Consider the following 14,488-nt stretch of genomic DNA (forward strand, 5'->3'; position numbering starts at 1 on the left):
CGACCACTCGCCCTCGTCTCGTCGCCACTCGCCACTCGAGTCTTCATTCAGCCCAGCTCCTTTTCACTGTTGCACGCTTGCCACCCGACCGACCCCACACCACATCAACTCGCCGCTCGCGCTCCCTATCTGGCCGATCACCTCTGTGCACTGTTCTACTTCGCTACTATTCTACATCGCCTCTGCTGACCAAGGGCTACCCAGCTATCGGCCCTGACCCTCGTCAACGACCGCAACACCATAGTCTTCGCATAAAACATAAAAAGGCGCTCAGCACAGCGTCATCGCCACAACCCCGCTCGCGACAAGCGTCAATGGCCAGCGCGGCTGTCACCGAGGCCACTCTCTACGACGTGGACATGCCACAACACCAGCTCGACCAGCGACACGCCGACGCCCCCGAGGTGGTCGATGACCACCTCCAGGCGGAAGCGAGTACCACCGGTCAAGAAGAAGACGAGGGTACGACCTTCCACCTTATCTCCAATCCGTGGACTGGCTGAACGTTCAAACCCGTGTTCGAACACCTCACCATAACTCCACTCCACACACACAGATCGCCAGAGCTACCCCTTGGGCCAGAGCCACACACCGCTGACGTCCATCCCAACTCTGGGCCAGGTACCACCATCGCGCACTCGTTCATGTTGTTGCCTCGTGGCGTGTAGAACGAACGGGAGGCAATTCCGCAGTCCGGCCAATCAGAATTTGGGATATTTTGCATTTTTTAAAGAACTACGGGAGATTGGCCAAGGCGCTTACAGACCTGCCAACCTCTACAGGCCCTCATCGATGGTAACAATCTCGATCGCAAGTACGTCCATTCGTTCCTGCAGGTGCTCGCCGACCACTCTCAGTTCTCCGACAAGGTAGCCAACATCACCACAACGTGAAAACAACATCTTCACCAACATGCACTGACAATTTCATTCAACATTGTCTCGTTTGTAGTATCAACACTATGAAGAAGACGAGTACGAGCGGAAGCGCAAGAGGAAGCTGCGCGAGAGCGAGCGCAAGATGTTCTTCTACGCCGGCCAGAGCGCGAACGGCGGTGGGTCGGGCGACAAGAGCAAGCGCAAGGCCGCGGCGTCAGTGGACAAGGGCGGCAGCAGCGGCGGAGCGAGCGTGAGCAACAAGAAGCGACGAAGGAAGGAGCGCGAGCGCGAGAGGGAGCGCGTCTTGGACAAGGACGCCCGACGACAGCTCTCCGGGTCGGCGCCGATGATGATGTCGATGGCCGGGCAGCGCAGTCAGTCCTCGTCGCCCTTCAACTCGCCGCCGACGATCGCCGGCACCCCTTCGGCCGAGCGCACGGGGTCGATGCCCAACATGCCTAACATGCCGCAGTGGTCGGCCGCCCAGAATGATCGGAATGCGTCGTTCTACTCAGCTTCTGTGCCGTCGGCCATGCCCAGCCACGCCCAAGACATGGCCGGGCTTCATCATCAGCCCCACCACCACCCGCACCAAGTCCTGTCGTCGGTCCAGGCCGCGAGCCATCTGATGCGCCACCGGGCCTCCATGCCGCAGCTGCCGACGCAGCAGCACCAGTACCTCCAGCGCCCCGGTGGCTACCTCCACCTCAGCGCCGGGCACTACTCGCCGAGCTCATCGTTCGACTACATGCCCCAGCAGTCGCCCCTCTCGTCGTCCCTGTCGTCGTCGGCCTCGTCATCCGTCTACTACACGTCCCCCGCGCCTTCGCCCTCGCCCGCGTCACATATTGTGCCGATCAGGGCCAACGACTACGCGCCCTCGCCGCCGACCTACCACCACCCCCAGCACCGCCAGGTTGCCATGCAACAGTCCTCGTATGCCAGCTACTACCAGCGGCAGCCGCTCCAGCGCTACCCGCACCAGCAGGCTCTCCTGGCGACCTCGCTGCCAGCGGAGATCATGCTCGATGCCTACGGCGGCCACCTCACGGCCGAGGAGCAGCCCAGCGACCCGACGCTCGACGACGAGTCCTGGACGTCGTCATCGATCAGCGCCTCGAGCTCGGGCGAGCTCTCGTCGGGCAGCGAGTCATTCTCGTGCTTCGGCCCGTTCGACCCGGCCGCGATCGGTGGGGCCACCGCCGGCGACGACGGCGAAGACCTGGCCTGCGCCGACATGGCCTCGGCCGCCGCAGCCGCTGTCGAGAGCTTCATGCTCGCCAACCAGCACCAGCACCAGCAGCACCTCAAGGAGGAGTCATCTCCCGAGGGCGCCCAGCAGCAGGCCGGCGGTGGCGTGGCGGTCGACGAGGACTGGTTCAACTCGTTCTTCTCCGACACGGTGGGCAGCCCCCTGCTGGGCGGCCAGACGGGCGACGTGCCCGACGGTGCCCAGTGCTACCCGGCCCTCGACTCGAGCCACATCGATTCGCTCTTCGCCGATGTGGAGGCCTACTACGGCCGGCTGGTCAACTGAACACAGCATCAACGAGCAGCCTGAGGGCAACCCATCCTGTGTTCAGCATCGAGCAGCCTGAGGGCAACCCATCCAGTCGTCACGCGCTGCGACCGACTTGTCCACACCTGTAAATGTCACCATCCCCACCTGCACATATCTCTACATACACCAAATACACTCACTGTACACACTTCTTGGCTGAAACGTTTCGGAAATTATTTTCGGAGTGTGTCGGTAAATCTCGTGCTTCTGCAGAAGATGGGGAAGAATGAGATTCGAGGATTTGGGCGAACGAGTTGATGCGCCACACCTGGATCAAAAGTCGATTGATCAGGCGAGGGCGAGAAGATGGGACTTTCGGAAAGCAAGGCAGCGAGTGCCAGAGGGGCCACGCCTCCGAATGAGAACCAGCAGAAGGTGGAAGTGGAGGTTCCCAGGGAGAGGGAGTACGTGCACAAGGAACCAGTGGGCGTAGTGGTGATCGGCCTCGGCCAGCGGATGTGCACCCTCCTTCGATTCCTGCTCCTGAAGCACGGACGCCTCGTGCAAATCCGTGCCTTCTGCGACGATTCGCCCCAAGCCATCCAGCAAGGCCTCGAACACCTCAAGTACGTGAGATCAGGACACCATCTATCTATCTATCTATCAATCCATCAAAAACAAATCCTTTTTTCTTTACGCTGTGGTGCAGGCTGGTCACGGACGTGGACTACAGCGAGACGGTGCCGACCTTCACCTCGCACGAAGAACTCTTCGCCGCAGGGCTCGACTTCACGTGGGTGCTCATCGGCTCTAAGAACTATCTGCACAAGGTGCGTAGTAGTCCCCCATCTCGCCCCGCCACTGGCCGTCCTGTTGTTCAGTCACTGACCATTGACTCTGCGGTCGTGGTCGTGGTCGTGGTCGTGGTCGTGGTCGTGGTCGTGGTCGTGGTCGTGGTCGTGGTCGTGGTCGTGGTCGTGGTCGTGGTCGTGCTCGGCACTGATCAGGTCCACTGCGTCGCGGCATTCGAGCAGGGCAAGCACGTCTTCTGCGAGAAGCCCCTCGCCACCACGCTCGAGGACTGCGTTGCGATCAGAGAGGCCTCGCAAGCGGTACCTTGACTGTGGGTGTCGCGCGTGCCTCTATGCGTTCGTGCGTGTGCGGTGTCGCGTGTGCGTTGTGAGCTTACAACGAGCCCCTCTGTGGCCATACTATTGCATCGCAGAGCGGCAAGCTGTTCAGCACGGGGTTTGTGCTGCGACACGCCTCGTTCTACCAAAAGATCAAGGAGATTCTCGACAGCGGCAAGCTCGGGCGCATCGTCTCCGTCGAGGCCAACGAAACGCTCATGCCAGCCCATGGTGGATACATCATGAGGTACACGACCACCACCACCACCACCACCACCACCACCGACGGCCCGCTGGCCCGTAGCAGTGATATTGACAGACTGCAATTTTGCGCGTCGACACAGGAATTGGAGGCGTCACAGGGATCAAACGGGTCCACACATCCTCGAGAAGTGTTGCCACGACATCGACATCTTGAACTGGCTCCTCGGTGCGTGCTACACTCGCTTGCGGCGATAGCATACCGACCATGAGTTGCCTCGATGCTCAGCCTCACAGAACACACACACACACACACACACACACACACACACAACGACACACACGCACACACACCACGACACACACGATTCACGACACACGACACACGACACACGACACACGACACACGACACACGACACACGACACACGACACACGACACAGAGTCGTTGCCCTCCCGTGTCGCGTCATTCGCCGGCTTGGATATCTTCGTCCCCGAAAACAAGCCCGTACGGACTACCATGGTTGCTTGAAATATGACTGCATTCCATTCCATGACATTCTACTCTTGCGTAGCCTCCGGAAGTGAGCCGCGCGTATCGGACGTGGCCGGCCTGGGAGGAGGTGGACCCCTTTGACAGTGATAAGGACACCGAGGACAACCAGGTGCGCGACGTCGGCTCCACCGGCTTTTGTGTCGTGTGCGTGCGTGTGCGTGCGTGCGTGTGTTCCCATGAGTTGTGCTCACGTGAGCGGTATCGAGCGAGCGCAGGTGGTGATCATGGAGTACCGCAACAAGGTCCGGGTGACCTTCCACACCAACTGCAATTCGGCCCTGCCCGAGCGTTCGCTCCGCATCTTTGGCGTCAAGGGCGCCCTCATCGGTACATTGCCGCCTTCTGACCCGACTCCGCACACTGTGCGACACTCATGCGTCCGCGTACTTCTCCGTCTTTGTGTTTCAGGCGACCTGTTCACGGGCAAGATCAAGCTGTGCCTCGTGGAGAACGACATCGTGCAGGCCATTCGCTGCCGCACCGGCGACCTCCATGGTGCGCAGTCTCTCTCGTTCACACCCACCACTCGTCGGCCCGTGAGCGCTCACCATTTCGCCTTCTGTGCGGTCGTTGCATTGATTGCAGGCGGGGCCGATGAGATCATCGTCGATGACCTGGTGCAGAGCATCGACGAAGAGACTCCGCCCAAGGTTCGCTGTGTTGCGTGTTGTGTGTGTTTAACTTTCGTTTCGTGGATCTGTGGGCTCACACGACGTGTGGCACACGGCGCAGGCCAGCGGCGAGGAAGGGTTCCGCAGTGCCGTGGTGTGCCTGGTCATCGACCAAGCCCGCGCGTCGGGTCAAGTGGAGAGCCTGGAGCAGGTCTGGCCCCGCTTCGGCATCGATGACGACCACCACAACGAAGCCTAGTATTTGATCATTTATTTTGATCCATTACATTTATGTGAATATGTTCTTTATATGTTTTTACGAGCGTGAGGCACGAAGAGGAGCTTTGCCTTGTGCTGTTCGCAAGGGAGAGATCTCCGCTCGTAACATTTTCTGGTTGGCTCAGTTCGTTATCCCATTTCCATGGAACTGGTCGCCGATTAGGCAAATTCTTCCGTCACCAGAAACCGATAGAATTTCCTTGAATTTCTTCGCTATGGAGAACCTACTTCCAGCGTGTCACGTTGCAATCAAGTTTTCGTCCAACGGCCGCCCCTGCATCGTTGTGTTCGCCCGTATTTCGTTTGTTGCGACCACTCCCTCCAAGACCTGGAGCCACCGGCCCGCAGGATTAGTTGGTTGGAGAGCAGTATAAAGCGCCAGGGCACCTCACGCTGATTATTCGTACCACCAACCTCCAGCCCTCTATCAACAGCCACACCAACCCAGACATGAGGCAATCTCTTCTCGTGGCCATCGTCGCCGCGGCCTTCTGTTTCGCCTTCGTCGCCGCTGGTACTTGCTCCACACCATGTGTCACGCTGATTTCTGGGCCAACATTAAGCCAATTTCTTCTCCTTCTTTCGTCCGAAATGCCACCACACAGACTGCAATGTGAGCGTCAAGCAGACCCTGGGCAGCGCCTGGAAGCAGAACGGCCAGGACATGTCGCAGTGGAACGCCCAGATCACGGCCGGTTCGGAGAACGTCAAGTCCGTGGTGCTCAGCATCACCGGCGCCAAGATCACCCAGCTGTGGGAGCTCACCCTCGACGAGGCCACTGGCCTTTACTCCCTCCCCGCCTACCGCCTCCAGAGCGGTGGCCTCAGCGCCGGCCAGACCCACCAGTTCGGCTACATCTGGGAGTCGGCCGCCCAGGCCACCATCACCGTCTCCTCCATCAACTGCGGCGCCGCCCCCTCGGCCTCGGCTTCTCCCGCCGCCCCGTCGGCTTCCGCCTCGCCCGCCGCGCCGTCGCCCTCTTCGTCGGCGGCCCCCACCATCGTCGCCACCCCTCCGCCCACGTCTGAGGGCTGCAGCCTGACCGTGACCCAGACCAAGCGCTCGGCGGCCGAGGGCGGCAGCTGGACCACGGGCGACTTCGGCTTCCAGATCTACGATCTCGCCCTGGCCAACAACGGCCAGCGCCCGGCCAACGGTGCCCGCATCAACGTCGCCCTGGTGAGCGGCGCCCAGCAGCAGATCTACCAGTTCTGGAACGTCGAGCGCGCGTCGGCCGACTCGACCGTCTTCAACGTGCCCACCCCGTGGGGCTCGATCCAGGTCGGTGCCTCGCAGGGCGCCGGCTACATCCTCCGCTACCCGCTCTCGGCCGCCGCCCAGCAGGCAGCCCCGACCACCACCCTGCTGTCTGTCACCTGCGACGGCTCGCCCAACGGCAGCCCCGCCGCTTCGCCCTCGGCCTCGCCCGCCGCCCCGTCGCCCTCGGCGCCCGTCGTGTCGACCCCCCAGCCCAGCCCCGCCAACGGTTGCAGTGCGACCGTCTCCATCGCTGCTCGCTCGGCCGCCAACAGCGGCTCGTGGACCGCCAACGGCGCCAACTTCCAGATCTTCGACCTGGTGATCTCCAACACCGGCTCGAAGGCCCTTACCGACGCCCAGCTCACCTTCGCCCTGCCCGACGGCACCACTGTGTTCCAGTGGTGGGAGCTGATGAGCATCGCCAACCAGGCCAGCGTGTTCGACGTGTCGTTCAACTACGGCCCGCTCCAGGTCGGAGCCACCCAGGGCGCCGGCATCGTCGGCAAGTCGGCCTCGGCCTCGCAGGCCACCCCGACCGTCACCATCGGCTCGCTCACCTGCGCCTAAACTTTCGATCGAAGCGTGGCTACAACTCACCAATAGGCGGTGATATTTTTAAATTTATATTTACCTTTTTTTCAATTTAGATATATTGTTTTTCGTCGGCAGCATCTGTCGTGCAGCGCAACAAAAGATAAATAAATATTACATACAAAACAACAAAACAGTTTATTGGGGTGTTGCGGGTTGGCTGAGCTGGCGAAGAGCAGCGCGAATGCGCGTGATGTCGTCTGGATATGGCCAACAAGAGCGGTGAGCGAGTTGCGCTCATTACTTAGGCAGTGGAGGGAGGTACCCGGGGTCGTGCGGCAGCAACCGCCAACGATGCAAGCGCCTGGAATCTAATTAATTAATTTGGTTGGCACCCACACACACACATGCAACACACCAACACCAACACATCAACACTAACACCATACCCAGACCAAACCAGGCCGCAACTTGGTCAGCCAGTCCGCCGCTTGTGCCGGCCCCATCTGCGTGTGTGTTGGATCGCACGCAACACGACAGTTAGACACTTACTCGCAAGAAACCAGAGCCAAAGACAATAGAGAATAGAGAACCTGAGGCGTCGGCCGGCGTCCACTGCTGCGCGGCGGCGTCCCAGCCTTCGCCCGAGTTGGGGTACACCACGAGGGGCTTGCGCACACTGCCCCGCACGCTCTCGAGGAGTCCACCGATGAACTGCGGCGACGTGCAGTTCACGCCCACCGCCGCCACCACCTCCCTGCAATATAGTTTGCATATGTGGGTCACACACTCGAAGTGGTCAACATGAAGCAATGAATCATGGTTGTACGATTGCTGCAGCTCGACGACGGCTTCGCTGAACTTGTGGCCGTCCGACAAGTGCTCCTGGTCTCGGCAGGTGAACGAAAGCCAGAGCCGCTGGTCGGGGAAGTGCGTCTCGAACAGCTTCACCAGAGCCCGGCCTTCTTTGAGACACGGCACCGTCTGTCAATCGCAGTGAGTGCGTTTCTTGTGTCATGTGTGTGTGCGCGTGTGTGTGTCGTTGGTCGTGTCGTGTCGTGTCGTTGGTTGTGTCGTGTCGTGTCGTGTCGTGTCGTGTCGTGTCGTGTCGTGTCGTGTCGTGAGTGCCGTCGTGAGTGCCGAGTGTGGTGTGTCAGGTGACGGAGGGCACCTCGCAGGCAAAGAGGTCGGGTGCGAGGGCGGGATCAGCCAGCAGCAGCCGAATGCGTGGCAGGTGGAAGTCGATGAACTCCTCCTGGCTCATCCGCGCTCCGTAGTCGCCCCGATACTCGCTGCCGTCGTGTAAGGTCGCCCCTGTGTCGAGTGAGCGGCGCACCATCACCGCACGCCCCACTGCACACACACGACACACACCGTACCATAGGGGCCGATAGAGGCTGCCACAAGCGGCCATTCACGGCCTCGCCGCCGATCTTCGTCCGCCCAGAACTCGGCTCGTGCCTCCTGTTGCTCGCGCCAAGTCAGCTTTATGTCCGAAGCACACGCACACACGCGCACACGACACACACCGCACACACGACACACACGCGCACACACACGCGCGCGCGACACACGACACACGACACACACACACGCGACACGCGACGCGCGACACGCACAATGGTGGAAGGAGCGACGAACGTGTGCGAGCTGGAGCGTGCGTTGGAACAGGCGGCGCACGTCGTCCTCGCCCAGGCCGCGCTGGCGGAAGCCTTCGATGGAGGCCTGGTAGGACGAGGTGATCAGCACGTCCGCGCCGGCGTCCAGGTAGGCCCGGTGCACGGCCTTGATCATGGCCGCGCCGCCGCTGTCGAGCAGCAGCCGAGCCGACCACAGCGAGTCTGCAGCGCGTGCGCCGAGTTGTGCGCCGTAGTGTGCAGCAGATGCGTAAGTAGTGCGGTCGTGCCGTGTGAGGCGGGGGGGGGGTAAGACGGACTGTTGAGGTCGGCACCGAGGCGCTCGAGTTGGGTGGCGAGACCACCGTCGACGACCGCGAAGCTCTGCCGCTGCAACAGCTCCCCCAACCTCGCTTGTGCGCGCTCGTCCATTCAATCGATGTTAATTACTTTTAATCTTTATTATTTCTAGAATAATAAAGACTAAAAGAAAGTCCGGCCAGGAATGCTCCACTGCTTTGTTTTAGTGGACCAGCACAGATGGAGGCAGACAACATTGCTGATCTGCCAGACGAGTTGGTGGGCTTCATTGTGGGCCTCACGCGACCCTCTGCCGCCGAGCTCTGCCTCTTTGCCTCCCTCTCCAAACGGCACCCCCACAAATACTCTTTATTAAAATTATTTTAAAAATTATTTATTTATTTATTTATTTATATGCACAGGTGGCACCGGATTGTGATGGGCGCCGACTCGCGGGGCCACACGGCGCAGGCCCTGTGGTCGGCTTTCGCTCGCCGCACACTGTGGCCCGACTCGCGCTCCGGCGGACCCGACCTGTGGCGCCGCCTGCAGTGCTACCCGCGCTTCCGCGACCAAGGCGCCTCCGTCTTTCCCTCTGTACAGAGAGCGTCGTCCACCTTTCTGTCTGTGTGTGCGCGTGCGGTGCATGCGTGCGGCTCACCAATGCAACACACGCACGCACACACGCACACGCACCACCGCACACGCGCACGACATGCCCCACACGCGTCACGCAGGAGCGATGCGAGGAGGTGTCTGTGTGTGCAGCCAAGGCGGCGTTCACCGAGTCTCTCCTGAACGACCCCGGCTTCGCCGAGGTCAGGGCCAGCAGTGCGACATCGCTCAGTACGCAGCAGGCGCTTCGCCCTCTCGCCTCGATTGTGCTGTTGCCTGTTTTTGACCGACTCGCGATTGCAGATTCCAAGTGGGCCCTGTCCACGCACGGTCTCAAGGCGCGTCAGCTGCTCCGCGACTACGTCCACAGCTACACGCTCGTCGACACTCTCGTGGTACGCCTCAATTGACCGGCAACACTGGAGCGCGACCATTACGTCATCCCATACGCTTACGTGTGTGCGGGTGTGTGCGGGTGTGTGCGGGTGTGTGCGGTGTGTGCGGTGTGCGGTGTGTGCGGTGGTCAGGTGTGCCACGATGAGAGTGGAGATGCATCTACGCCACAGATCCTCGTTTACGACATTGATCTGCCGCACGATGAGCTCGCCGAGGCTCAGGCCGAGCACCAGCGGCAGCGAGACGCTCGCCTTGCCGCTGACCCCAACAGCCAGCCCCCCGAAAACACCGCCGAGCGCGCCAAGCTGCTGCACTCCATCGAGTTTAATAACAAGGTTCGTGCGCCGCCGTGCGCGGTCGTGCGCGGTCTAACAAAAGGGTCCGCACACGCCAGATCGCAGAGATGCGGCCGCACCATGAGAGTGGCCGCATTTTCGGGCTGTACGCCCACAACCTGTGCGTGCTGGATCCTCGGCAAGGCCAAGTTCTCCGTACCCGCCACCACCTCTTTTTCATTTTATTAAGGTATTTCTTTATTTTATTTATTATTTATTTTATTATATGGGTTGCCAGGTGGCGAGCTTTTACCGAGTGGCGCCTATCAAGAGGTTGAGACTCTACGCATTGACGGCGATCTGCTGGCGTTCCAGGCCAAGCGCTCAGACAGTACGCACGACACGACACGACACGACACGACACGACACGACACGACACGACACGACACGACACGACACGACACCGCACTGCACGCGTGCGCGCGGCGACTGAGCTGCGCTGTACAGAGCGTGCGACGGAAGTGTGGGACATTCGCGAACCCTCCTCGGCGGCCCCAATCTACCGCACGCGGGACGTGGATCAGATCTTCAACGTGCGCCTGCACGACGTATGCCGCCTTCCCCTCCCACCTCTGTGCACCACCATCACATCTCAATCACATGCAACACACGCACACGCACACGCACACGCACACACGACACGGCACGCAGAAGAGAGAGTTGTGGACAATCGAGATGCTCGGGTCCACGATCAACCCGGCCATGTACGACCTGCGCAGTCCCGATCCCGCGTGCACGGTACCCAGTTCCCCCACTTTTCTATGGCGACGCGAAAAGAAGAAGTTAAAGGGTCAAGTCGGACCAGGTCAACACCATCACGGGGGAGAGCTTGTTCGTCAACGACCAGTTCGTCGCGTTGGGCCACTGTACGACACTGTTTGCCCCCCCAACAGTTGTTGTTGTTGTTGTTGTTGTCAACTTGATAGCTTTACTTTACATTTGAACCACCACATGCGCGCGTTGCTCTCTCGCTCACGCCCTCCAAGCCAGGTGGAGTCCCGACCCAAATGTGGTGCAGGTCTTCGACCGACGAAACCTGGACACCCCCGTCGGTACGCCCCCCCCCCGCCGCGCGCGCTTAACCAACGCGCAACACATTGAACCTGGCACATACCGCACCACACGCACCGCACACACCGCACACACGACATATCAGTGTCGCACGAGCAGCACACGTATCTGGTGACCGACGTGGCAATGACCAGCGACAACCGGAAGGTGGTCTCCTGCGCCTGGGACGGCCGGCTCCTCGTCACCGGTTTGGCCTCTCCCCCCCATCTCCTCGTGGTCTTTGTCACTTTGCTCACCCCGCAGCGGTCGCGGTCGTGTTGGCGGGGGGCTCAGACGTGGCGTCGGGGGAGACCAAGTCGCTGAACCTGCACGCCAAGCTGGGCCAGATGCAACTGATCACCGACCGCGTGCTGGCTGTGGCCGACGTCATGTGCGCCGTGTCGTTCGTCGATCTCGACACGATGGAGTTCCTGCGCGGCTACGAGGTATCGCCGCGTGTGTCATTTCTCACATTACCACCACAAACAACACCACACACCACTGACGCACGACACGCACGACGCACGACACACGACCTGGCACGACGCAGGTGACGCCGATGGGGTGCGGTAACAACTGCACGCTGGAGGTCAACGAGACCAAGCTGGCCGCGGGGATGGCCAACGGGTCGAGCGGCTGCCTCGCCGTGTTCGACCTCGCCCTCGACACCGCACGCGACGATGTGTGCATGATGTGATGATGGTGTGTTTAGGAGAGACTGTACTTGTGGAGGACACATCATCGCCCGAACCGGCCGGCTCCTTTGCCTTCACCGCACACGCGCGCTCGCGTGGGTCTCGTCGTCGTCGTCGTTGTTCGCAGCGCGCGCGTGTGTGTGTGCGTTTTGCTGGATCGTCCGAAGTATGGAAGGGTTTGGGCTGGCATCGATGGCGGGGGATGGTGCTCTGATCGAGGGGGGGGGCGGGGGGCGTTGGGTGGAATGAAGGAAGGGCCTGGGGCTTAGATCCTCTTGACGATCTGGATGACGTCTTCGTCGTTGAGGACGTGCTCCTTGCCCACTCTCTGCGGGTTGTGCTTCACACTGCTACCCCACACGAGCGCACTGGAGACACACACACACACACACACAACCGACAAAACAGACAGTCAGCTGACCATGACACGCACGCGCGCGCCACCGCACACGACACGACGGAAGCGTACTATTTGAACTGGTTGAGAAGGCCCTTGTGGATCCTGTTACAGAAGTCCTCCACGGTACGAGCGCTGCCGCGAAGAATGACGGGCGCGGTGTAATCGGGGATCTGACCACGGGGCTTGGTGTAACTGTGTGTCGTGTCGCGTGCGTGTCGTGCGTCAGCGTGCGTCGTTGTGTGTGTGTGTCGTGTGTGTTGTGTGTCGTGTGTGTGTGTTGCGTGCGAGGGTCGTACATTCTGGTGAGGTCGAGGTACTCCCAGGTCTTCTCGAGGAGGCCGTCGAGGTTCCACTCGAGGTGGGCCGAGATGGGCACGTAGTGGGGGATCTTGTCGATGACGTCGAGCTCCTCGAGCGTGAGCTGATCGATCTTGTTGAGCGCGTAGAGGCACGGAATGTAGACGCGGTTGCCCTCGATCACGTCGATGAGGTCGTCCACCGTGGCGTCGTACCGCAGGCTCACGTCGGCGTTGTGGATCCTGTACTCGCTCAGCACCGCCTTGCAGATGTCCGCGTCGAGATTGGTCAGAGGGCACTGTGTGTGTGTGTGTGTGTGGCACGACGCGCGACAAGACGCGACACGCACGAAAAGTCAGTCTTTGGCTCGTCAGCTGATAGCGGAGGGAACGGTCGTACGGTGGAGGTGAGGTTGACGCCGCCCCTCTCCTTGCGCTTGAAGGTGAGGTTCGGTGGGCTCTTGTTCAATCGAATGCCGAAGCCCTCCAACTCGTTCTACACGACACGACACGACACGACACGGCAGTGAGCACAGACAAACCGCACGCACCAATAGCAGAGTGGAGGAGGAAGCGCACCTCGATGATGAGCTTGTGGCCGAGGGGCTTGAGCGAGTCGAGGGTGATGATGATCAGGTTGCAGGTGCGGGCCACACCGATGACCTGCTTACCTCGACCCTTGCCGTCCTTGGCTCCCTCGATAATACCGGGCAAATCGAGAAGCTGCAGCGCCCACCGAGGCCCGCGGTGGTGAGCAACGCGCACGGCCTGAAAGAGAAGGAAGAGAAGCGAGAGAGCGCTGATACCTGAAGCTTGGCGCCCTTGTAGTAGATGACGCCGGGAATACACGTGAGGGTGGTGAACTCGTAGGCGGCGATGAGAGACTCGGTCTCGGTGAGCTTGGTCAGCAGGGTCGACTTGCCCACCGACGGGAAACCTGCGCAGGTTGTGGGGATTGCGATTATGAGTAAAAATTGAATGATATAAATTATTAGGATTCAATTCGTTTCTGCACGTGTGCCGTGAGGCACAATGCAGCGAAAGAAGGAATGGCAAGGATGATGTAGGAAGGATAGGCGATGCGGCCGATTAATTGTCAAGCGAGGGGGGGGGCAGCGTACCGACGAGGCCGATACGGGAGTCACCAGTCTTGGTGACGTCGAAGCCCTCGCCCACGACGGCACCGCCGGCACCCTTGGCCGGGGAGATGAGATCGCGCTTGAGCTTGGCGAGCTTGGCCTTGAGCAGACCCAAGTGCTTGGCCGTAGCCTTGTTCTTCTGGGTCCTGTTCATCTGCACGCGGCCCATTTCACACACACACACGTTAGATCTCCATGCCTTGTTCCATCGCTCCACCAGGCACCCCATCCAGAGCCTCGATAGGAGCTCCGCGTAGTGCCTCCCGTCCGTAATCATTAAATTGACGGGGGCGCACCTCATCTTCGATTTCCTTGATCTTCTGAACGGTCGTCATTTTTGCTTGCAACTGCCGATGAGGTCTACTGCTCTCCTTCTCCTTCTCCTCTCCTCGAAAGCTAATCTGCTGATGCGATGGCAGCCGAAATAGAAAAAGAAAAGAGCCCTTCTTGAACTTTTCCCAGTGTCGACAGATAAATAACAAAGAGAAAATGATTTATTATGATAATTCAAATAATCACACAGCACGGGTAATGCGGCCACGATGGCGATTAGGGGCAGGCCTGCTCGTGCTGACGCTGTTCTTGTATTTTACACAGCCCGCTGCTTCTTTTAGCGACCAAGAACGACACGAATTGCAGTACATTCACCTCCCATTTTTATTTTTTACATTTAATTCATTTATTTACTTTATAAATTC

General features: G+C 59.9%; 6 protein-coding genes across 6 annotated transcripts; 4 read left to right on the top strand and 2 right to left on the bottom strand.

Annotated features, from left to right (window-relative positions):
* Positions 1 to 314: 314 nt before the first annotated feature.
* On the top strand, positions 315 to 2,415 carry ACA1_061030 (uncharacterized protein; the record flags this gene model as incomplete). Its single annotated transcript, XM_004339330.1, has 4 exons — positions 315 to 462; positions 557 to 621; positions 783 to 869; positions 952 to 2,415. 4 exons carry the CDS (start codon positions 315 to 317, stop codon positions 2,413 to 2,415), a joined length of 1,764 nt encoding a protein of 587 aa, XP_004339378.1.
* Positions 2,416 to 2,745: 330 nt separating this feature from the next.
* On the top strand, positions 2,746 to 5,136 carry ACA1_061040 (oxidoreductase family, NADbinding Rossmann fold domain containing protein; the record flags this gene model as incomplete). Its single annotated transcript, XM_004339331.1, has 11 exons — positions 2,746 to 3,005; positions 3,089 to 3,209; positions 3,387 to 3,491; positions 3,605 to 3,756; positions 3,854 to 3,939; positions 4,154 to 4,218; positions 4,286 to 4,375; positions 4,482 to 4,593; positions 4,675 to 4,761; positions 4,852 to 4,916; positions 4,999 to 5,136. The coding sequence occupies 11 exons, from the start codon at positions 2,746 to 2,748 to the stop codon at positions 5,134 to 5,136; spliced, it is 1,281 nt and encodes a 426-aa protein (XP_004339379.1).
* Positions 5,137 to 5,606: 470 nt separating this feature from the next.
* Positions 5,607 to 6,984, top strand: ACA1_061050 (carbohydrate binding domain cbm49 protein; the record flags this gene model as incomplete). Its single annotated transcript, XM_004339332.1, has 2 exons — positions 5,607 to 5,670; positions 5,762 to 6,984. The coding sequence occupies 2 exons, from the start codon at positions 5,607 to 5,609 to the stop codon at positions 6,982 to 6,984; spliced, it is 1,287 nt and encodes a 428-aa protein (XP_004339380.1).
* Positions 6,985 to 7,146: 162 nt separating this feature from the next.
* Positions 7,147 to 8,996, bottom strand: ACA1_061060 (homocysteine smethyltransferase 1, putative; the record flags this gene model as incomplete). Its single annotated transcript, XM_004339333.1, has 7 exons — positions 7,147 to 7,208; positions 7,542 to 7,705; positions 7,778 to 7,932; positions 8,120 to 8,262; positions 8,328 to 8,412; positions 8,629 to 8,789; positions 8,885 to 8,996. 7 exons carry the CDS (start codon positions 8,994 to 8,996, stop codon positions 7,147 to 7,149), a joined length of 882 nt encoding a protein of 293 aa, XP_004339381.1.
* A 282-nt stretch (positions 8,997 to 9,278) lies between these two features.
* Positions 9,279 to 11,957, top strand: ACA1_061070 (uncharacterized protein; the record flags this gene model as incomplete). Its single annotated transcript, XM_004339334.1, has 12 exons — positions 9,279 to 9,461; positions 9,602 to 9,710; positions 9,783 to 9,874; positions 10,007 to 10,214; positions 10,449 to 10,541; positions 10,658 to 10,743; positions 10,862 to 10,948; positions 11,016 to 11,076; positions 11,197 to 11,262; positions 11,367 to 11,468; positions 11,555 to 11,706; positions 11,811 to 11,957. The coding sequence occupies 12 exons, from the start codon at positions 9,279 to 9,281 to the stop codon at positions 11,955 to 11,957; spliced, it is 1,386 nt and encodes a 461-aa protein (XP_004339382.1).
* Positions 11,958 to 12,220: 263 nt separating this feature from the next.
* On the bottom strand, positions 12,221 to 14,125 carry ACA1_061080 (small GTPbinding protein; the record flags this gene model as incomplete). The annotated part of the gene is made up of 8 exons (XM_004339335.1): positions 12,221 to 12,323; positions 12,425 to 12,547; positions 12,652 to 12,950; positions 13,052 to 13,147; positions 13,231 to 13,374; positions 13,458 to 13,588; positions 13,773 to 13,944; positions 14,087 to 14,125. 8 exons carry the CDS (start codon positions 14,123 to 14,125, stop codon positions 12,221 to 12,223), a joined length of 1,107 nt encoding a protein of 368 aa, XP_004339383.1.
* Positions 14,126 to 14,488: the final 363 nt, after the last annotated feature.

This window comes from Acanthamoeba castellanii, assembly GCF_000313135.1.
Source record: "Acanthamoeba castellanii str. Neff unplaced genomic scaffold scf7180000084599, whole genome shotgun sequence".
Classification (NCBI taxonomy): Eukaryota; Discosea; order Longamoebia; family Acanthamoebidae; genus Acanthamoeba; species Acanthamoeba castellanii.